Source organism: Vulpes vulpes, chromosome 2, assembly GCF_048418805.1.
Source record: "Vulpes vulpes isolate BD-2025 chromosome 2, VulVul3, whole genome shotgun sequence".
Taxonomy (NCBI): domain Eukaryota; kingdom Metazoa; phylum Chordata; class Mammalia; order Carnivora; family Canidae; genus Vulpes; species Vulpes vulpes.
The window spans coordinates 125,980,420-126,002,626 of NC_132781.1; the positions used below are offsets into that span (position 1 = coordinate 125,980,420).

At 39.7% G+C, this 22,207-nt stretch overlaps 1 protein-coding gene across 6 annotated transcripts in view; it reads right to left on the reverse strand.

The window, feature by feature from the left end:
• Window positions 1-22,207, reverse strand: part of JAKMIP2 (janus kinase and microtubule interacting protein 2) — a 183,104-nt gene that overhangs the window by 10,956 nt on the left and 149,941 nt on the right. For all 6 annotated transcript variants that reach the window (XM_072749924.1, XM_026018664.2, XM_072749925.1 and 3 more), the window contains 5 exons: window positions 18,262-18,330; window positions 15,831-15,908; window positions 13,449-13,652; window positions 7,056-7,121; window positions 3,599-3,669 (listed from right to left, as the gene is read on the reverse strand). In XM_072749924.1, coding sequence (XP_072606025.1) covers window positions 3,619-3,669; window positions 7,056-7,121; window positions 13,449-13,652; window positions 15,831-15,908; window positions 18,262-18,330 — 468 coding nt within the window. In that variant the 3' untranslated portion in view covers window positions 3,599-3,618. The remainder of the gene's footprint in view (window positions 1-3,598; window positions 3,670-7,055; window positions 7,122-13,448; window positions 13,653-15,830; window positions 15,909-18,261; window positions 18,331-22,207) is intronic.

Here is a 22,207-nt window from a genome sequence, read left to right on the forward strand (position 1 = left end):
TTGTGCGCTCTCTCTCTCTCTCTCTGTCTCAAATAAATAAATAAAACCTTTAAAAAACCACAGTGAACTTGAGTATATAGATGAAGAATCATGATCACCTGTTCTCTGTCTGGTCTTCCAAACTTCATAATGAACAGAGCTGGTTCCATTATGTTCTTCATTAACACGTCCCTCTTCAGAAGAAGAGGATTTTCAATGGGTCATTATGATGGATATAACAATAACCTGGTGATAGCTATTTCTGTATTCCTCTCATTTTCTTCTTTCCTTTGTCTCCCTGTATAACTGACATGAAAGAATTTGTGGTACACTATTTATTTAGAATAAATATACAGAATGCATAGGCAGATGATATCTCCTAAAAACCCTCCTAACTGGGGTTCCCTTGCTTAAGATAAAAGTCCCAGTGTAATCTGTGGAGCTGCACCATTTAGCAACCACTGAGAGCAGTAAGGGTGCCTTGGGAGCCTTCAGTATCTTCTAGATCACTGATAAAAATGACTTAGGTGTTATAATTGCTAAAAGAAAAAAAAGCATGAGTGGCTCCACTTTAAGGAGCCATTTTACAGATAATTTAAGTTAGTCTTGGGTTTAAGAGCAGAACATAAATCCTTAATTTAGTAGGAAAAAGATTTTTATGGTTATGTGTAGTAAGCCTTACTCGGTGCCGACAAGCCAAATGTTTATCTCCCTTACTTCTTCCTATCTCTCTCTTATCTGCTTTGGAGATAAAAGTGGCATTGATCTATTTCCAGTCATGTCTTCTTTAAATAGAGATTACTCCCTGAAAAGAGGAGACGAAAAGGCAAATACTTGTTCTGGTTTAGGCGGTAAACCACTTGGTAATGCTAGAGATTATAATTTCTTTTTCTTTTTTTTTAAGATTTATTTCTTTGTTTTAGAGAGAGAGTACTTGCAGGCAGAGAGAGAGACAGGGAGAGAGAGAGACAGAGGCAGAGAAGCAGATTCCCTGCTGAGTGTAGAACCCAAGGCGGAGCCTGATCCCAGAATGCTAAATTGGAAGCTTAACTGACTAAGCCACCCAGGCACTTCTAGAAGTTATAATTTTGAATTTTTTATATAGACAAATTCAGAAAATGTGAAAGCTAACTTTTAAAAATAATAATAGCTAAGAGTTGCTGATTATTGAACTATGTTTCAAGCGTTGTGGTAAGTCCTTTATATGTATGATCTCATTTAGTTCTCTCAATGTAATATACCACGTTGAGGTAATATAACTATTTTACAGAATAGGAAACCTCATCTAAGGTGGATTAATTTACCATGACATAGCTTGTAAATGAAAGGATCCAAACTTAACAGGGTATCTAACTTCAAAGTTGTAACTCTAAACTACTCAGCCATCTTCCTATACATATTTTAGATTCCCCAGATTGTTACCTTAATTTGCTATATTATTATTAATTATAATCATGACTTCACTCAACAATTACTAAGTGTCAGTTATGTGCTACTCTGGAAGAAAAGCAAAGTAAATCTCGTACAACCCTCAAAGAGTCACAAAAAAAAGGAAAAAGGTATAGAGATGAGCGCATTGTAATTTCAAAACCTCATAGCCAAGCAGTACTACCCACACTGCAAAAGACACCCCTGACTGCTGATACATATGAATGTAAATGGTGCTCACAATGTGAGAGAAATGCCACCTTTCCTTTGTGAGGCAGGATGGTGGTTTGTAAGTGGCTAAAAGCCTCTACAGCGAGGCTGTCTGGGTACAAATGCCAGTCCTGCCAATTGTAGCTCTACAGCCTTGGGTAAGTCCTGTGTTGGTGTTTCTCCAACTGTAAAGAAAGGAATAAAATCAGCGCCGGCTTTAGAGGAGGTCATGTGAGGACTATTTTATTGATTGTTAGGATAGCCCCTGGCATGTAAGTGTTAGCCATCACTGATGAGAATATTCAAACCTACTCATTTTCTAACTAGTATTTATGAGTTTTGATTCTTCCCTCAACTATCACATAGTACTTGTGTTTCACTAAACTTTGTCCTGTTTATTTCTTTATTATTCTTGTTTGGGGAGGGCTATTCATTTTCTGACATTCTAGCCATTCCTAAACTTTCCTAGAAAATCTTACCCATTTTGTTTATATATTTTCAATCAAAAAAAAATTTTTTTTAAGGGAGTGAGCGAGCAGGAAGGGGGAGGAGTAGAGGGAGAGAGGAGAGAGACTCTTAAGCAGGATCCACATGGGGCTCGATCTCAGGCCTCTGAGATCATGACCTGGGCCGAAATCAAGAGTTGGACACTTAACCAACTGAGCCACCTGGGTGTCCTTATTCTCATTCAATTTAAGAGACTCAGTCCTCCTCCTAATGTTCTGCAAGGCTACTATCCTAATTGCCAGACAAAGGATGGCTGTCAGTTGGAATAGAAACTCTTTTGGAAGATGGAATAAAGCCAGAGTGTTGGTTATATATGGATGTAAACTTCCTCGGCATATTTGCTCAACTCCTTCCTTGTATCAGGTCATTCTAAAACACTTTTGCTTGTCAGTTCCCCATCTAGGCAAGAGATGATACTCATGGAGAGAGAAAGTATCTCTTCTCTATTTTTCAACTTGCTATAGAAAATGCTGAATAACATGAGGTCCAGGAAAGATCCCCGTGTGATACTATAGAAACACCAAAGTTGACGCAGACCATGATACACAGATTTGGAAGAACACATGGCCTTTCCTTGTTTTTAAATGATGATAACATGAGTTATGGTTTCTGTAGATGTCAGAGACACCTGCTATGGTTATTCAAAACACAGATTATGAACAAAACAAAACAAAACAAAACAAAACAGATTATTCCTTGCTCTCCACCTCTCCCACCTTCCTACTCACCTCCATCTCCAGTAACCTGGTCCGTTAAGTTAGAGGTAAGGACTTGGAATCTGTATTTTTCATAACATTGGGAATCAGTGTCAAGATTACTTATGCATGTATTCGTGAGACACAGACTTGATCACTTAGTAATAATAAAACTCTTATTTTTCTAAATTGGCACTGAAAGTGGTCTTATATGAAAAGAAGATCGAATTTCACTGAATAATCTGCTTTTCAGAGTTCTAATCAAGTCAGACTGGGAGAAGGGGTTAAAAGTAATCAGTCATTTTTAGCTTGTTAGACTTAAAGAATCAGAATTTTCAAGCTGGAAGGGATACTAAACACATACGCATATTTCTTCATTTGCAGATAGGGAAGCAACTTTTTCCACACAATGAAAGACTGATAAGAACACTGACCTCCACAGACATCATGACCTCCCAAAGCAATACAGTTACCTAGAACAAAATTCTCGATTTCCACAATACTTGATGGTTCCTTTATTTCCTTAATAATCACCCAAGTGGACTGGATCTGTTTCTCACTTTTTTAATTTTAATTTTTTTAATTGAAGCACAGTCAACACACAATGTTACATTAGTTTCAGGTGACCTTTTCCTCATTTTATGGCATTTGAGCTAACCAAACCTCATGGATTTACTTTTTTAAAAAAACAAACAAAAATGGGCATAGTAACCATATGCAGCATCCTTCTGATCACATACCTTTTAGAACCACATTTTGAGAATTAAATGAAATCTTACCTGTAAGAGGCACCTTGACATCAAGGCCATAGAATAAAGGCAAGAGAGAAGAACAAGAATAGAAACAGAAACTGCAGAAGAAAAAGAAGAAGATTATGTAAATCTGAATTTCTGTAGTGTCATTCATGTCGTACAAAACCTCAAGCTTTTCCACTTTGTTCAAGTCTGACCATTGTCACATATACCCCAAGAACCTCTTGTTTAAAAAAACTGTATGTTTTACTTATCCATTGGCAAAGTAATGAAATGAATAATTGGTGTCGACTAACATCAGCTCATACATTTTGGAATTCGGAGGGGGTCTAATAGATAGTAGATATAAGCCCCTAATTCTATCAATGAAAAAAATAAGCACCAGTTAGTCAAGAGTCTAACTGCTTGTAATTTTACGGCATAATAAAGCCTGGAATTTAGCCCTGCCAAGTCCTACTTCGTTCCATATTATTGTCAGTTTGTTAATGTGTGGCAGGATCTGCTAAAAATACAAAAATATGATCAAAGCATACATTTAATCACTTAATGCTATCACTGCTCGGTTAATGTGACAGGTTTTAGGAGTAAGGCATAGCAGGAAAAATATTAATATGTAAGGTAACCATATACTAAATCATCCACAGTGGGAGACTTCTGAGGTAGAGAAACGGGGACGCTATTAGTAATTACATCAGGGCAGCCCTACATAACCAACTAATTATTAAAAGTCACAAGTCAAATCAGCTTTTATTTCAAATATCAATTTCCTTGGTGAATCAGAGTCACTCTTTAACCTTTTTACCACACTTCAGGGGCATTCTGTTGGACATAACATTTTTGAATAAGAGTTATCTATGGCGTTCTCATGTTGAGCGTGTTATTTGCATGTGTCCTGTAGTGCCACTATTTATAGGACCCTTGTTTTACTGTAGCAAAATTGTATGGACAAGTTATAAACATGGTGCTAGGAGCCATGTATTGGTGACTGTTCTTTAGTCAGGAAAGCAGAAACTTTGTCCCTTGTTTTCACTCCTTGAAGATGGAGAGTGGTAAAATGAGGCCCGTAGCAAAAGAAGATGAAGGGGATGGGAGGCTTCCACTGCTCCTCTGAGGAGGTCAGATGTCAGTGCTACCTTTCTGAGTATCAGGAAATGCTCATCACTGTGTCACTGGCAATGAGATTCTTTGTCCAGGCAATGTGATGAGCCCAATGCAGCACCTAGACCTCTGCGCTTGATTGGCCACAGAATGGTTATGCGGTCCCAGTCAAGTTGTTTAATCTCTTTGAAGCTGTTGTTATATTATCTGCATGAAAGGAGATCCTGACATCCACTGTGCCTGTCTCACAGAGTGACTCTGCATGGGAGTCAGTGAAGCCGATGAACATGGAGGTGCTTGGGATGAGGGAAAGCTGCAAGCCTGAGGCAGTCCTGCTGTCTGTGGCTATCATGTGACAGATACCTATACTGTGTACATGGAAATTAGGAATGAAGAATGGTATTCAAGGTACTCTCAGTAGGTGTTCAAACACCACAGGGAAAAGAAAGAAGAGTATTTTTGATGTAAGTGATCTTTAGCATTTTGTCCAGGCTTGTGTGTGAGAATGGGGGTCAAGGGAGTAGAATTGTGTCACACACCTCATTTCTCAATCAAATCTCCAGTCAGAAACCAACTGGATTGTTTTGAAGTGGCTTAATTTACTACTATATGTGGATTATACTGTTTTGATAGCTAAAGAATCCTGTTTACTAGTAGGTACATAACCTCATTTTTATAAATGTTTAAGTTCAGATCTGTGACGTGACAAGGTCAGGGAATTCTGACAGGGAACATAATATCCCTCCTCCTAAAATTTCCAGGAGGTTTATTAAGAAAATGCCTAGGGTAATGACATTAACAGATATTTAAAAAATCCCCCCCCCCCCCTTTTAGTTTCTTTTTCCTTAGACGAATAGGGACTGAACCAAACTAAAGTTTTCTGGTTTGAACTCTGACTTCCTCCTTCTGTCGGCACGGAAAATGACTAGGACCAAGAGGACTGAACCAAACTAAAGTTTTCTGGTTTGAACTCTGACTTCCTCCTTCTGTCGGCACGGAAAATGACTAGGACCAAGAGCTAGCCAATCAAAAATGTGGAAAATGGAAGACCTGAGTCATGTGCTTTGAGAACCAGGGAAGCTGGGAACAATCTCTGCCTCCTATGGGTCTTCCTGCCAAATGCTGGGAAGTGAGACTCAGACCTTGGCTGATGGCACTTTACCTTTGCCTCATTCAGTTCCACAGGGCTGCACAGCACAGTCTGGAAATGAGGACCATTCAAATTTAAAATTGCAGAGGATGTGTACTTTGTTTGGAAATTTAAAAAGATCACACTTTTTAGTGGAACACCCTCAGTTTCATCATTTTCACTTAAGTGACTTCAGTGGCTCTCCGTGAAACCCATGAAAGGAGGTGAGGGCAAGCTTTATCATCCCTATTTTATCGGTAAGGCTTAGATACAAGTCTAAGTCACATACCCAAGGTCAAGTAGATATGGGAAGACCCAGCCTATGTAATAATCCAGCTGCTGATGGTCTGGCTACTACTGGCCCCTACCGACTCCCTGTGATTTCATACATACGGAGAACGACAGAAGCAACCGGGATGAATAAAATCCTGCTCATTGTCTCAAAAATGGCAGATGGTTTGCTGTTTTCTTCTTGGGTACCCACGGGATATGCTACAAAATAGCCACGATCTTTTGCAACACAGGAATTCAGACTGGAACTCTGGAGAAAGCCTGTCGCCATCGCTGCTGTGTTCCTAACACAGTGCTCCTGGCATCACCGGTAGGAGAACTCTGTTGTGTAGGACTGTTTACCTCACTGCAGCTTGTTTAGCAGCCCTGTGGGAGTCCTCTCCCTTCTCCTGTCCTGCACATCCACAAATGTCCTCTTTCAGAACTACTATACTTTACCCCTGAAACTGTTGGTTGACTTGGAGGGCTCTTTCAGGCCACTGGGGGAAGTGACATGAAGGCATAATTATCACCCACCAACCTAAGTTTCTGGGCTTACTGTCAAGGGGACACAGCAGCATAAGGAAGAAGAAAGGGCTTTTTATGAAGAATGATAAGAGTGATTTTTTTTTTTTTCAAAAGGGCTTTCAAAGGCTTTTAAAAGAAAAACCAAAGTATAGTCACAAAACTCAAAAGAAAGTTTTGGAAAGAAAACGAAGTAAGAAAGAGGAAACAGGAAAGAAAACATTTCAGAAAAGAATAGGAATTAACACAAAAGGCAAACATGTCCAGGTGAGGCTGCTGAAAGCAGAAGCTTTGCTAGAATGTGGGTGCCTGCCTGGTCGTGAAGGTCATACTGACCGTGACTACACCTGCCTGTGCACGATACACGCTAACTGAGAAGAAACAGAACAAAGTGAGTGAGACTCATAGTATTTTCAGACCTAAAACTTAAAGACTGAAATTCATATTGAATTTAACACATACCTTTTCTTCTAAGTCCTTTATCTGTCGTTTCTGAATATCTGTTTTATCTTCTAAGTCACGAATTCGCTGAAGAAGGAAAAAAATAAAACAAACCAAAGAGTTAGTGGGGATTAACAAGAGGACTATTCACCAACCTAAAACACAGAACTTGCTATGAAAAAATTAACACTAGTACTCATAGCTGGGAACATCACAAATACGTTTTTCCATATCCAGGAGATTGTTGTTTCAAAAATGATCCACACTTGTGGTGCAAAAGCACTGCATTGATTATACATATATTTTTTAATTTGCTGCCCCTGTCTATTGTGCCCATCCCTGCAGATTCCATCCCTGTGAGGTAGGGTAGTTCTCACCCCACTGCTTTTGGGCTTGGCCAGAAGACCTGTTTGCCCAGTGGAATATAAGTAGGAGAAAGAAGTGGGAATGCCATTTCCTCGTAGAGACAGCAGTACGTTCCAGAACTAATAAGCAAAAGCTAACTTTGTCATTAGCCATTTGGACTGGGATTTTTGGTTGTTTATTACCACAGTGAACAGGGCTGAAGGTGCTGCACACAAATGCAGACAATCCTGTTGCTTTTTGCTACTCTTTCTTTCCAACCTCATTTCAACTCTGCCTCAGGGTGGAATTTCATCACAAAACAGGATTTGCCAGTTCTCAGAAAACAGAACAGCTTACACTCACCAAAAATTCCAAGGAGGGAATTGATTAAATTAGGGGAAAGCCAAATAGCAAAAATAGTACAAGTAATCCTAAAGACAAAAATGTTAGTTCCAGAACTGTTTCTGAACTTACTTGTCAACTATTTAACAAAATTGCAGTGATTTAAATAGCACAGATTTGAAGTCAACATTACATAGACAATTATTTGCAAGTGAAAAGCAGTCTTCAAATTTCGATCCAGCAATCTAAAGGCTTTTTATATTCAAGGCACATGGGTATAGAGTGTAGGCTTGTTATTGAATGCCTCTTTTGGGAATAATCAGAAAATGGGAAATTGGAGTCTGAGAAGAAAGCAGTAGAAGCTAAATGAGGTGGTAATATATAAAGAGAGGTTTTTATAATGCAATGTGGGGAGAAAAAGGGGAAGCTAGTACAAAGAATACTTGAACTTGGAAATCTTATCTCCCTTTTCTCTGACACAGTAGTTCTCAATTGAGGCTGACTCTGCCTTCAGGGGCCATTTGGCTATGTCTGGCCATCTTTTAAAGTTAGTCAATTTAATAGGAAGTATATAATTCAGTGGTTTTAGAATATTCATAAAGTGGTGCAACCATCTTCACTATCTGACTGTCTAGACATTTTTGAATCACATGTGGTCACTAATCACACTGGGATGGAGGTTGCAACTAGCATCGAATGGGTAGAGCCCAGGAGGATACATAGGACAGCTCTCTACCATGAAGAATCATCTGACCAAATGCAGGGAATGAAGAGACTGAGTAGTCTGCTTTAAAGGGAAGGGGCTTAAAAAAATAAATAAATAAAATGAAGGGAAGGGCTGAGGTTTGTGTAGGAGAAGATGGGGAGTTTCCATCAGACAGATTATCAAGGCTGACCTTGAAATTGGACAATGAATGCTTGGTAAGAGAATGGGCCTAGAAGCTAATGGTGTGTGTGCTTGGGAGTGATGTGTATGCTTGTGTATATTTCCAGGCATTAAAGATACACAATAAGAGAATAATTTTTTAGACATTTCCATCTTGAGTATGCATGTAATTCCTTGCTACGTCTACTGGATGTGGAGGCAAGTATTATATCAATAAATTCATGGACCTGTGAGATTACTGCAGTGTCTATTCTGCCGTTAAGTGTGTGCTTTTTGGGCAGCCTCCTACAGAGGACAGGACTTTGCTGGATGTAATGGAGAGTACGGACGATAGTTCTTGACCTTGAAGAGTCATTCCATCAGATGGGGAGACAAAGTTTAAAACACAAGGAAAACCAGGGGATATAATATAATTACCTTTTTTTAAAAAAATATTTTTTATTTATTTACTCAGAGAGAGAGAGAGAGAGGCAGAGACACAGGCAGAGGAAGAAGCAGGCTCCACACAGGGAGCCCGACGTGGGACTCAATCCCAGGTCCGCAGGATCACACCCCGGGCTGCAGGCGGCGCTAAACCGCTGTGCCACCGGAGCTGCCCTATAATTACCTTTTCAAGTAGAAAAGGTAAACAGTGGCACAACCTGGTTTAACTTTACCACCAATCTCTAGTGACTAGTACAGTGTTGAGCATAAAGAAGCTGCCTATATGTGTTGATTGCATGAGTTATTTATGCTATAGAGCATAGTGTGCTGCATGCTTTATTTTTTTTTCCCCTTCCCATCCACTTGCCATCCAACCCAAGAGGGAACCCTGTCAGGTCCAAAACAGATCCCTTTTCTACCTATCTTATCTGTATTGCTATAAAGTGCACCAAGTCACTGTTGTCTGCATCAGCCCTGGTGTGACAGCTTCCTGCCAGCTCTTCTTGTTTCTATTTTAGCACATCCATCTACAGCAGCTTTGTGCACTCCTGACGTGAAATAATCAGGGCAGTCCCTGAATTTATGGGGGAGAGGAAGAGGAATAAGAATAAATGGGATGTAGCTAAGCTGTACTCACCAAATTCCTTCAAGGCCAACATGATTTAGCCTTGTCTTACCACTCCAACTTCACCTCACATCCACTTCCTCTTGGCTTTATATGCTCCATTTTTTTAAGGTTTTATTTATTTATTTATTCATGAGAGATACAGAGAGGAAGGCAGAGACACAGGAAGTGGGAGAAGCAGGCTTCCCGCACGGAGCCAGATGCAGGACTTGATCCCTGGACTCCAGGATCATGCCCTGAGCCAAAGGCAGAAGCTAAACCACTGAGCCACCCAGGTGTCCCTATATACTCCATTTTTATGGCCTTCTCTCTGTTCCTTAAAAATTCCAAATGTTCCCACAATAGAGACTTAGACTCTTGTCCCTATCTTCTGGGACACTTTGCCAAAATCTTTGTGTGGCTGGTCTCTCTGATTTTAGACAGCTTCAGAGAGGCCTAATTTGAGGAGACAGTCTAAAGTGGTGAATCCCAATCCCCAAATCACACAAACTTTGTATACTTTTCTTCACAGCACTTATTGATACTCTCTTAATTGCCTTGGTCATTGTTTTTTGTGTTGTTGCTTTGACTCTTTTCATCTATAGGATAGATGAGAGCAGTGACTACCTTTATGTCTTTGTCCACCATCACATTTCTAGTATCTGGCCCAAGCAGACCCTCAATATGGTGTTGAAAGACTGTGTAACAGGGTATGGAGTACAGATTTTTTATTTTTAGTCATATGCAGTCCATTATTAGCAGGGAGAAGATCTTGAAGTAGATCTTAAACTGGGACTGGAAAAATGAAAACATTTGGATAAATGAAACAGACACTGAAGGGGATTTTAAGGTGAAGGCTTGGAGGTGGGAGTCATGGCTCAAGTGGTACCAGGAAGAGTTCTGCGTGAGTAGAGTAATGTATGCTCTGGAGATCATCTCAGATCAGGGTGGTTTTTTTAAATTTTTATTATTTTATTATTTTTAAAACATTTTATTTATTTATTCATAGATACAGAGAGAGAGGCAGAGACACAGGCAGAGGGAGAAGCAGGCTCCATGCAGGGAGTCCGATGTGGGACTCGATCCCGGGTCTCTGGGATCACGCCCTGGACTGGAGGCAGCGCCAAACCCGCTGAGCCACCAGGGCTGCCCTTTTTAAAATTTTTAAAAATATTTAATTTATTTATTCATGAGGCACACACAGAGAGAGATGCAGAGACACAGGCAGAGGGAGAAGTAGGCTCTCCGCAGGAAACCCAACGTGGGACTCGAGCATTAGACCCCAGGATCACACCCTGAGCCAAAGGCAGATGCTCAACCACTGAGCCACCCAGGTGTCCCATCAGATCAGGTTTTTAGGGAAGGGGTAGCCAGATAATGAAGGACCTGGAGAGACTTGCATAGCACCAGACTCCACTGGAAATTGGGATCATGGAGGTTTCTGAGGAAGAATGTACCATCACAAAAGGGGAAAGAATGTGCAGTGATACACACAATGAACTAAAGAGAGGAGAGCTGGGACTCTTCCTCACAACTGCGTCCCTGTGGTATACTGCCTATGATTTTTTATGCCACTTGTCAAAAGATACCAATTTTAATGATTTTTCTTTCTATTAGTCTCCTGTGACTTCATGAGTGGATCCTAAACTTTGTAAAGGCAGAGTCCATGTGAATTCTCTATGTCTGGCATGGTATTCAAAGTCTAGGAAGTGCACTTAAGCATCGGACTGGCTAAATGCAGAGATGATAGAGGTGGGTTACATCAGAGGACACCTGGCAGGACCTGGGCCTGCTGCAGCACTGAAGGGCCCTGCATATGCCTGTGGTTACAAGTGTGGACAAAATGTAACAGCTTCAAAAACATTTCAGGAGAAATGCTAGTTGGATGTAGTGCTCTCTTAACTATTGGAGATAAAGGACAAAGAGGACTCCAGGGTTTCCAGCCTGAATGCTTTGGGGTATGGTAATTCTACTGACCAAGGCAGGCAGATGGGAAGAAGGGTGAAGTAATTAGGATAAGAACGCATATTTAGATCTGTTTCATATGGGTTCACTGTGAAACATTCAAACAAAAATGTCCAATGAATAGTTAGTGATATGCTCTAGGATTTAACTGGATTTAATGCTGATATATGACAACTTCTTGCCAACACCTTCTGGAATAAACCACTTAAATCAAAACTACTGATCAATTACTATTTGACAATAACAGCAGAAAAAGAGTAAGAAATAACTAGAAAAGGCATTTTCTAGTGACCATTTGTTTGGGAGATACAGACTTTCAATGTGAATCTCTGAGGCTTAAAAATATGTAATGTACCTATCAGTTCAGACTCGTAAGTTAGAACAAAGCAAACAAAACCATGTCTCTTAGGGGTGAATCCCCTTAGCTGGTTAAAGACTCAAAAGGGATGACAAGGTTTTCATCATAAATAAATTTAGGTACTTATTTGTACATCTTAAAAATAAATACTGCTGCATTTCCATAGCACAACTCCTGATTTGTTGATATTAATTAAATGCTGTTGTAGCAGAAGAAATTTATGCAGAGAACACTTTGATTCCCCAGCTAATGGTGCCAGTGAATCTATGATTAAAGGATTTAAAAACGCTTTCCAGGGTCAAAATCCTGAATTTTATGACAGAATGTGAAGGGGGCACTGAAACAAACACGCATGTCTTCACCATCTCCAGGACTCATGGCTTCGGGTCCCCTGTTAGCTTGGATAATCTAACTGTAAAGATTCACAAAACTCCTGGCTACACAGGAAGCATGCTGAGTATCATGTTCCCCATAAACTGTTCTGATTGGTGTCATAAAATAACCTGTTCCTTTTCTACTCACCTTGATCTGCGAAAACCACAGGATTCTTACTTCTACAGTCCATCTCGATTTCATAGCAGTTACCTGTCTCAGCTTCTGAGTACCAAATACTACAGCCTGGCACTATCAATTTTGGAATTCTTTTGAAATCTGCTTTTTGACCAGGACCCTAGTCCTCACCTGTCAAGCTAAGACATGAACTAAGAGTTGGAATTAAGAATTTTGGCTATAAATTGAGGGTCTCTTAAGCCTTGCTGATCGATGAGTCCCATAAACCATGGATATGTCAAGCTGCATATAACAGTGTAGTGCAGTGGTTATATGCACTGGCGTAGAGTCATGCCCACCTGAGCTGGCATGCTGGCTCTGGAGCAAGCTATTTGTGTCCCTTGGACAAATTTAAGCACTCTTATCTTCAGTATCATTATCTCCTTAATTTCGATCATAAGAGTACTTACCTCAGTGGACTATTGTGCAGATTAAATGCAATGATGTAAGTTTAGTTCCTGACATAGCAAATGTCAGCTTAAGCAGCAGCTTCCAGGCTTTATTGGTATTGCTGTTTGTTCTGGGAATAAAAAAGGAGGCTCCTCTTCTCTTTCACCCTATTCCGATTATTGGATCAGGCTAGGTTATGGACTGGGATGAGTAACAGGACGGAGGCATTGTTTCTGTCCTGGGGGGAGAGTCTTGCTTCTCTGCATAAGGGAGCTAATCATGCTCCAGGAGATTCAAAGGCTATTTCATGACAAAAGTAGTTCCCAAAATAGTAGCAGTATGAAATGCTCCCGAACTGCCAATTTTCTTAAGACTGAATCATTACAAAACTGTCCTGTCTCTGAGTCTAGGTGGAAAGCAACAGTTATTTTAGTTTCTGAAAATAGTTTATAGCTCCTGGGATCCTCCACACCCATACTTAGTACCATGAACTTAGTACTAAGTCCCATTTGCTAGTACCAAACCTACACAGATGTATGACTCAGTCCTCACCTGATGGGCTTGCTGTAAGAGCTCCATTCTCTCCTGAAGAATCTGACAGTCATACTCTCTGCTCTTCCTCAGCATCTGCCGCCGTAACTTTTCTACTGCTGTCCTCAGCTCCTCTTGCTGTTTTTCACTTAATAATTCACCAAACTTGATAACAGTTTCTTGCTGCAGAGCATTGTACAAAGTAGCTTCTAGTTCCTGGATTCTCTGGCAAACAGAATTAGACAAGTCTAACTTTGGAACTTATCATTTATGTGTTGTATGTGAAAGGAAGCATTTATGTGTATGGGGGGAGTCATGTATTATTGTAGTCGTACAGGATCATGGCAATACAATAAATTTCAAAGCTTATCCAGCCTAATTACCATTTTGATAATCCCCTTTGCAAGATTCCCTATGAGTCATCCAGCTAACAATATATGAATTTCTCTGGTGATGGAGATTATGTTCTTTTTCTTGGTTTCCTATACATTTCATTTTTAGGAAGTCCTTACTTTGTTATAAGAACTATATATCCTTCTATTTCCAAATGTGTTCTCTTTCATTTGACAGCCCTTCAGATATTTATACATCTATCATGGTGGCCATACTTTTAGAAATAAGCATTGAAAAGGGGTCTAAGTTGGAATACTTGAAGGTGAAGATATATTTCACGCACAAAATGCCACCTCTCTTCCACATGACACAACTATGAACTTTATGGTCTCCACATCTTAAAATACAAATTGGGAGATATGATCTAAAAATGGCCTCAGTCTTCAGAATTGGTCTGTTTTTAAAACTCTGAGATTTACAGCTGCTTTAGCTATAAAATGCCTCCTTGAGACTTCTCTGTTTTAGATGAAGATGCTACTGCTCCTTATATCCCAGTTGTGTGTGTGTGTTTTTTTAAGATGCTATTTATTTATTCATGAGAGACACACAGAGAGAGGCAAAGACATCGACAGAAGGAGAAGCAGGCTCCATGCAGAGAGCCTGATGTGGGACTCGATCCCAGGACCCCGGGATCATGCCCTGAGCTGAAGGCAGATGCTCAACCGCTGAGCCACCCAGCCGTCCCTTGTTTTGTTTTTTGTTTTTGTTTTTTTGTTTGTTTGTTTTAAATTTTATTTATTTGTGCGAGACACAGAGAGAGAGGCAGAGACACAGGCAGAAGATGCTCAACTGCTGAGCCACCCAGGCGTCCCTTGTTTTTTTTTTTTTTTAACATACTTCAGATATAGCAGCCCAAACCTGCAATTTTACCTCCTGTGACTTTGACAGAGGTGGATAGTCATGCCTTGGTAAGGGATGTTTTTCTAGTTCTTGTGCTGGACTAAGCAGATCTCATCTTTTTAACATTAAATGTGGCTGTCTGAGTACGCAGTCATGGGACATGTGAATGCACAGCTCAGCCCTATCATGTATAGGTGGAGGAGGCAAGGATAAAAGGGTAGGAGGGAAGGGGGAAAGTGCTTCTTTCTTGATTCTCTGGGGACCAAACTCTCATTTTCTCCTTTCCCCATCAAGTGGTACTCAGAAACTCTTACTCATTTTGGAAGGGAAGACTAATTCATCTTTGTTACAAGCAGGGGCTAAGTGCTTCAGTCTTATCCCTGAAGTGACTCAGGCTGCTTCCAGGAAAGCATTATAAAAACCTCTACTAGCAACTCCTTGAAATGTTCCTCTTTGGTCTTTTTCTCTTGGGGGGCTGCAGCATATAGAGAGAAGAAACACAGGTTGTAGTCCAGTATTAGGAATTGTGTATTATGAATTTGGTAAAGGGAATGAATCAAATTCAGCATAACATTCCATGGGAGAGAAAAAGGCACACCCATTTACCGAAGAGTCCTTACCATGGCTGGATTATGGTAGTTAAGGCCACAAGGTCTGGAGTCAGACCAGAGCACTACCTGCTTGCTTTGTCAGGGAAAGTGCTTTCACTCTTCAAGCCTTCACTCCCTCATACGTAATACAGGAATAATCATATTACCTATACCCCACAGGGTTGTTGGAAGAAATATGTGAAGTAAAAATGTACAAAACAGACATTAAAACTTCCATCATTCTATCACTACATTAGGCTCCCAAACAATTAGATTTGATTTAATAAAATTTTTCTTTAATCCGCAGTACCAGCTGATCTGACTTTCATTGAAGTATTTTATAACATACACTTAATTTTTGTTAACTGAAGTATAATTAGTTACGAAGTATTATAAGGTTATTATAACAGGAAAGAGGTAGGGATGTATTTGTTTTAAAACCAGAACTGGAAACCACTGAAAAAGGAGCTGCATGTTGTGGTCTTTTCAAGCATATGGCATGACAAATGAACCAGGATGCTTTACTCCACAAGAGAGAATTGTGAACACTCTGGGTATCTTTAGTGCTTGCTGTACCTACCATATATGCTTGGTCAAGAGCTTGTTTTCTGTAGTCTAGTTCTTCCTCTAGATAGCCTTTTATTTTGCAGAACTGTTCCTATAAAAAGGAGGCCATAATGATAAATAGAGTCAATTTAGCTTATTAGGAAGTGATATATATATATCATACTGATTAATGTTTTCTCTAATTCCACCACAAGCCAAGTCACTAGCATTTGCAGCGTCAGATTTTGTCTGTGAGGGAAAGAAATTCAACTTTCATAGGCTCACACAGGGAATGTGAAAATCAATGGAAAGAAGTATAAAAGATATAATGATCAGTCCACATGGAATACTTTAAAGGATTTTTATGCCAGTCCAAGAGTATGTGGTTAAGGACAGATTTGATTTTGACAAGGTAAGTTAGTAACTAGTAAGTATATCTGTGCAAACATATTATGATAATCTATTTTTTGAAAGAATATTTAGAAATGCAATTTGCACAGTTGTATAATAAAACAATCATTCTTTTAGAGAATGGGGCCATTCCACCCACAACGACACTTACTGAAAGAGCTTCTGCTCCTGCCACAAAACTGGTACGAGCTGGGACTTCGATCTCAAGTTCCCCTGCTTGTTCCCAGTCTCTGCATGCATGCTCTCACGTTGCAAGCATCTTGCCATTAGCATTTAAAAATATATCTTTGTGTACAATGTAGCTGTGTCAATGATTTCTTTGTATGCTTAACTGAAGGAATAAGGACCTCTTCCAACTCTGGAGGAACACTTGACTTCATCTACTTTTGAGAGACTGTCTGTATGCAGTAATTGTGCTAGTGATTTTTCCTGATTGCCTCTCAGCTCTGGTGCCTAGAACAGTGCCTGGGACAAGCTGATTGTATAATTAATAGTTGTACATTTGAAGAGTTTTCACATGCTTTGACTTTAGAGTCTAACCTTTTTGTAAAATAGAAACTGTGTAAAATATAACCAAATGATGTAAGCTGTCACATACTGTATAAATGCAAGTTCTTATTATAAGATTCCTTAACCTGATAGGAATCACTACCTTTTTTAGTAGCAATAACACTAATGACATTACAGTTATAAAGTTCTATATATTCCTGTAAGTTACAATCAACAATTCCTACACTTGGGGATTTTAAGAAAATCTTAAGTGTGGTAAAATACATATAACATAAAATTTACTCTCTTAACCAATTTTAAAGTTCTATATATTCCTGTAAGTTACAATCAACAATTCCTACGCTTGGGGATTTTAAGAAAATCTTAAGTGTGGTAAAATACATATAACATAAAATTTACTCTCTTAACCAATTTTAAAGTTCTATATATTCCTGTAAGTTACAATCAACAATTCCTACGCTTGGGGATTTTAAGAAAATCTTAAGTGTGGTAAAATACATATAACATAAAATTTACTTTCTTAACCAATTTTACTCTCTTAACCAATTTTACAGTTCAGTAGTATTAAAGATATTTACATGGTTAGGCAGCTAATCTTCGGAATGCTTTTCATCTTGCAAAACTGAAACTATGCCCATGGAACAACAACAGCCCATCTTCTCTTCCTCTTAGGCCTTGACAGCCATTGTTCCTACTTTCTAGCAGTTTGATTACTCTAGATACTTATGTAAGTGGAATCACCCAGTATTTGTCTTTTTATGACTGACTTATTTCACTTAGCATAATGCCCTTGAGGTTCAACCATGTTATATCATACATTAGAATTTCCTTCCTTTTTAAAGCTTGAATAATATTCATTGTATGTACAGACCACATTTTGCTATCCATTCATCCACTGATAGACATTGGGGTTGCTTCCACATTTAAGCTATTGGGAATAATGCTGCTTTGAACACAGATGTACAAATTATCTTTTTGAGAACCTACCTTCAATTATTATGGGCATATACCCAAACGTGGTATTGCTGGATTGGATGGTAATTCTATTTTGAATTTTTTTAGCAACCACTATACTATTTTCCTTAGCAGCTACACACTATTTGATATTCCCATCAGCAGTGCACAGGCTCCAATTTTTCCACATCCCCACCAACATTTGCTATTTTCTGGTTTTTTGATAGTGGCCATCCTAATGGGCATGAGGTGGCTTGGAGATTTTTAAAATCAGAGTTACACTCATCACTTCTGTAATTTTTACTATGACTATATATGGTGGAAAAATTATTTAGCCTAAGGAAAAAAACACATAGTGGAATTTTCTTTAGCATTAGTTTTAGAAATACTATAAAAATACAACATATTTTTGAAGAATATAACTTGCAATTGTGGGATACTTCCAGGAATTTTGATCCACAGTCTGTATACAAAATAATGGGAAGCTGCAAATTTTCATCAGTGCCAGATAAAACAGCTAGAAAATAGTTGTTTTCCACTTGCCTTGCCAATTTTTCTTCATGTCTATGATACCTCCTCTTTGTACTCACCATGTCACTTTCTAATTCCATCATTTTCTGGTGCAGGGCAGCCTCTGCTCCTTCAATTTGCTGGATCCACTAAGGAGTAAACAAGACAAAAAAGTCTGACATGATTGTGTGATATGGTGTATATGGTGCAGTCTACTGAGTTGCTTTGTTTCTTCCTCATATCTCAGGAAACAGATGAGAAGTGAAGTGAAAACTTGGTGTATTTTATCTTAGTTCAGGAAATATATTCATTCATTCATTCATTCAACAAACACATTCATTTAGGTCTACCATGTGCCAGGCACTGCACTAGATACTAGGGCTTTGATGGTGAATAAGACCAACATGCTTTGTTGCCCTCGTTAGAGAACACCACAGGAGGCTTTCTCGGAAGTGACAACTGCAACTGAGTCTGATGAATTTGAGTCAGAGATGATGAGGCAAAAATGATGGGAAGGTTCCAAGCTGAAGAGACATCTAGTTTTCCAGAGTTGGGGGAAACATGATAAAAGAAAGAAGGCCAGGTGAGACTGGAGAAATGGTAGTTTTTCCGTGTATGAAATTGGCTACGGCTAATGTTAAATGTTAAAGAATCATTTTTGTTGAGTGGAGACATTTTAAATCACATAAAAAAAAAAACAACCCAACCCCTACCTTTCCTAACACTTAGAATATATCATCTTGTGACATGGCACTGCTGTTAACGTTGTTCAACACCCTGAGTAAAATTAGATTTTGAATAATATGGCATAAGCTTACTACATATATGGTTTAATAGCACAAATTATTATAATGGGTCTCTCCCAGATTAAACATCAGCTTATCCCTTAGGGAGGGAGCTTGGCGTAACAACTGTGTTTTGTTTTTGTTTTTTTAAGATTTTTTTTTTTTTTGAATTCATGAGAGACACAGAGAGAGAGGCAGAGACATAGGCAGAGAGAGAAGCAGGCTCCATGCAGGGAGCCTGATGTGCAACTTGATCCCAGGACTCTGGGATCACTCCCTGGGCTGAAGGCAGGTGTTAACTGCTGAGCCACCCAGGCATCCCAATTGTGGGGGTTTTAAAGGCTCGCTACCTTGGGTCTAATCCCAATTCTACCTTTTCATGGTTGTGTGGCCTTGAAAGGTAATCTGATTTTTCTAAGCCTCAACTTTCTTTTCTATGAAACAGGGTCAATAATTTGAAGATTAAAGGATGGATTTAATGTAAGGCCCTATTCACAGTGTATTTATTGCATGTCCTGGGTACCCAATAAATTCTAGCTTTTGGTTAACATTTATTTTTCTATTTCTACATTGTTAGAAATTTGCCTCACTACTAAAGATTTCTTTTTTAGTTTATCTGTGATAAATTATGCATTGTGCTGAGCATTTTTTCTCTATACTAAGGCCCTGACATTCACAAGGTGACGCCATGTCCAACAGCCTCTTAGGGTAAAGAAGAAATGCACGGGGACATCAGAGGGGCGATTCTCTCAGTTCTTGCGCATACACGTGCTTCTCCTTGAAGCAAATCTCCATCAAAAGTCACCGGTAGGGGGCAGCCCCGGTGGCGCAGCGGTTTGGCGCCGCCTGCAGCCCAGGGCGTGATCCTGGGGACCCTGGATCGGGTCCCACGTCGGGCTCCCTGCGTGGAGCCTGCTTCTCCCTCTGCCTGTGTCTCTGCCTCTCTCTGTGTGTCTCTATGAATAAATAAATAAAATCTTAAAAAAAAAAAAAGTCATCGGTAGGGATCCCTGGGTGGCTCAGCCGTTTAGCGCCTGCCTTTGGCCCAGGGCCCGATCCTGGAGTCCCAGGATCGAGTCCTACGTCAGGCTCCCGGCATGGAGCCTGCTTCTCCCTCTGCCTGTGTCTCTGCCTCTCTCTCTCTCTCTATGTCTATCATGAATAAATAAATAAAATCTTAAAAAAAAAGTCATTGGTAAGTAACCTCATAATGCAACTGCATACCATCAAGCTTTATTAAAATGCTTCCTTTCACTGCTGCACATTCATCATTGACAAATTCTCTTGTAAACAGTGTTTTGAAGAGTACAGTAAATTGAGTACAGTAATTTTAAGAGTACAGTTCAGTCATGGGCTTCTGATACAGATTTGTGTGTTGACTCGAAGGCCTTATTACTTGTGTGATGCAGGACAAGTTACTGCAGCCCACATCTCAGTTTCCTCATGTGTGGAATGTAAATAGTGGATGAATATAGGACGGTTGTAAAGAACAATGAAATTTGTGCAGTACCTGGTCCACAATATGTTCTTTTTTAGGGTCACTGCTCTTACTGTTTTTTTGTTTTTTTGTTTTTTAAAGACAAAGACAGACAGAAAGACAGAAAGCATAAGCAGGGGGAGGGAAGGGACAGAGGGAGAGGGAGAGAAAGATTTCAAGTCGACTCCCTGCTGCGTGTGGAGTGTGACAAGGGGCTCAATTCCACAAACCTGAGATCACAACTTGAGCCTAAATCAAGAGTCAGACCCTCAACCAGCTGAGCCACCAGGGTGCCCCTTACTATTTTTAAGACAAAGTCACAAGAGGATTTACTTGTTGGAAATTTGTCTAAGTTCAATCTCTAGCTATAGATTATACTCCTAGACAGCAGAATGTTTTTTTTTTTAAGATTTTATTTATTTATGCATGAGAAACATAGAGAGAGACAACGGCAGAGGGAGAAGCAGGCTCCATGCAGGGAGTCCGACATGGGACTCGATCCCAGATCTCCAGGATCACACCCTGGGCCAAAGGTGGCGCTAAACCGCTAAGCCACCAGGGCCACCCTAGACAGCAGAATGTTACTCAAAGTTGTAGGTTCAGAAAAACCACGGTTGACATTTAGAATTACTCGGAGATGGAAATGTTCATCTGTAAATCCCAAAGGCAGGAGGTGACTTTAAAACTTGTGAATTGTAAAGATCTGCACAAAACCTAATTGTACAACTCTGAGCACTTTAAGGAAAGACTTGTGTCTTATGCATCTGTGCACTTGTATCTTCAGTGCTAAGCACACTTTCATCACTCTGTAAATGTTCAACTGAAACCCTTCATACCTGTTTTGCAAAGGATGTAAGTGGAGGCATGAATTAATTCACCAAAGCTGTAAAAGATCAGGTCCTATGGGCTCCACATAGGATTCTTCCTGCTTTTAATAGGATGCTTGTGGGGAATTTGGGTGCCATGGTTAAGAAGACAATGGACTCTGGAAACAGACTACTTGAGTGTGAATCCTGACTCCCATCATTTTCTAGCTGTATGACTTGGGAAGTTACATACCTTCTCTGTGCTATGGATTCCGCATATGTGAAATTCCTCACGTGTAATAGTAGTACCAAGACTTTGGCAATTAGAACAGTGTCAAGTGCATAAGAAGCACTATGCAAGTGTTAATTATGGCTAAGTTCAAGTTGTATCACATATCACTCAGGGAAGGGAATGGAAGATTTCCTTTCATCAATCTAAGTAAATGCGAGGCACATAGACCTGTTTTTCCTATTTGTATTTTCCTTTCCTTATGTCCTGAGTCCTTGCCTTTCACAGAAAAGCAAGTTTTCTGGGTATTCCTAAACTAAGGTGACTTTTCTTGCAATGAAGAATTGTAGCCCTTTACGAGTCCAGTTGAATGAGACATTCTGGCTATCACTGCCAAATAAATGTAGCAGACCTGCGAATACAGACTGTGTTCTTTGTCCAACTGTGTGTCACTGGAACACTGTCCTGTGGACATTCACAGAGTTATTTGTTTGCTCCTTCAGTAAATTTTTGTTGACTACCTGTTAAATGTACTGGACTGTTGTGAAAAATTAGGGAAACAAAGTGGAGTAAACAGATACCTATTTGCTCTCATGGAGCTTAGTCTAGTGGCAGGTGGTTGGGGGGCATATAACAACAGCAAAAAATGAGCAGCCACATTATATTTGTTAAAAGCCATAGTAGCAGATGCATAGATCACTGTGGAAACACAGAGGAAAAATACCTAAC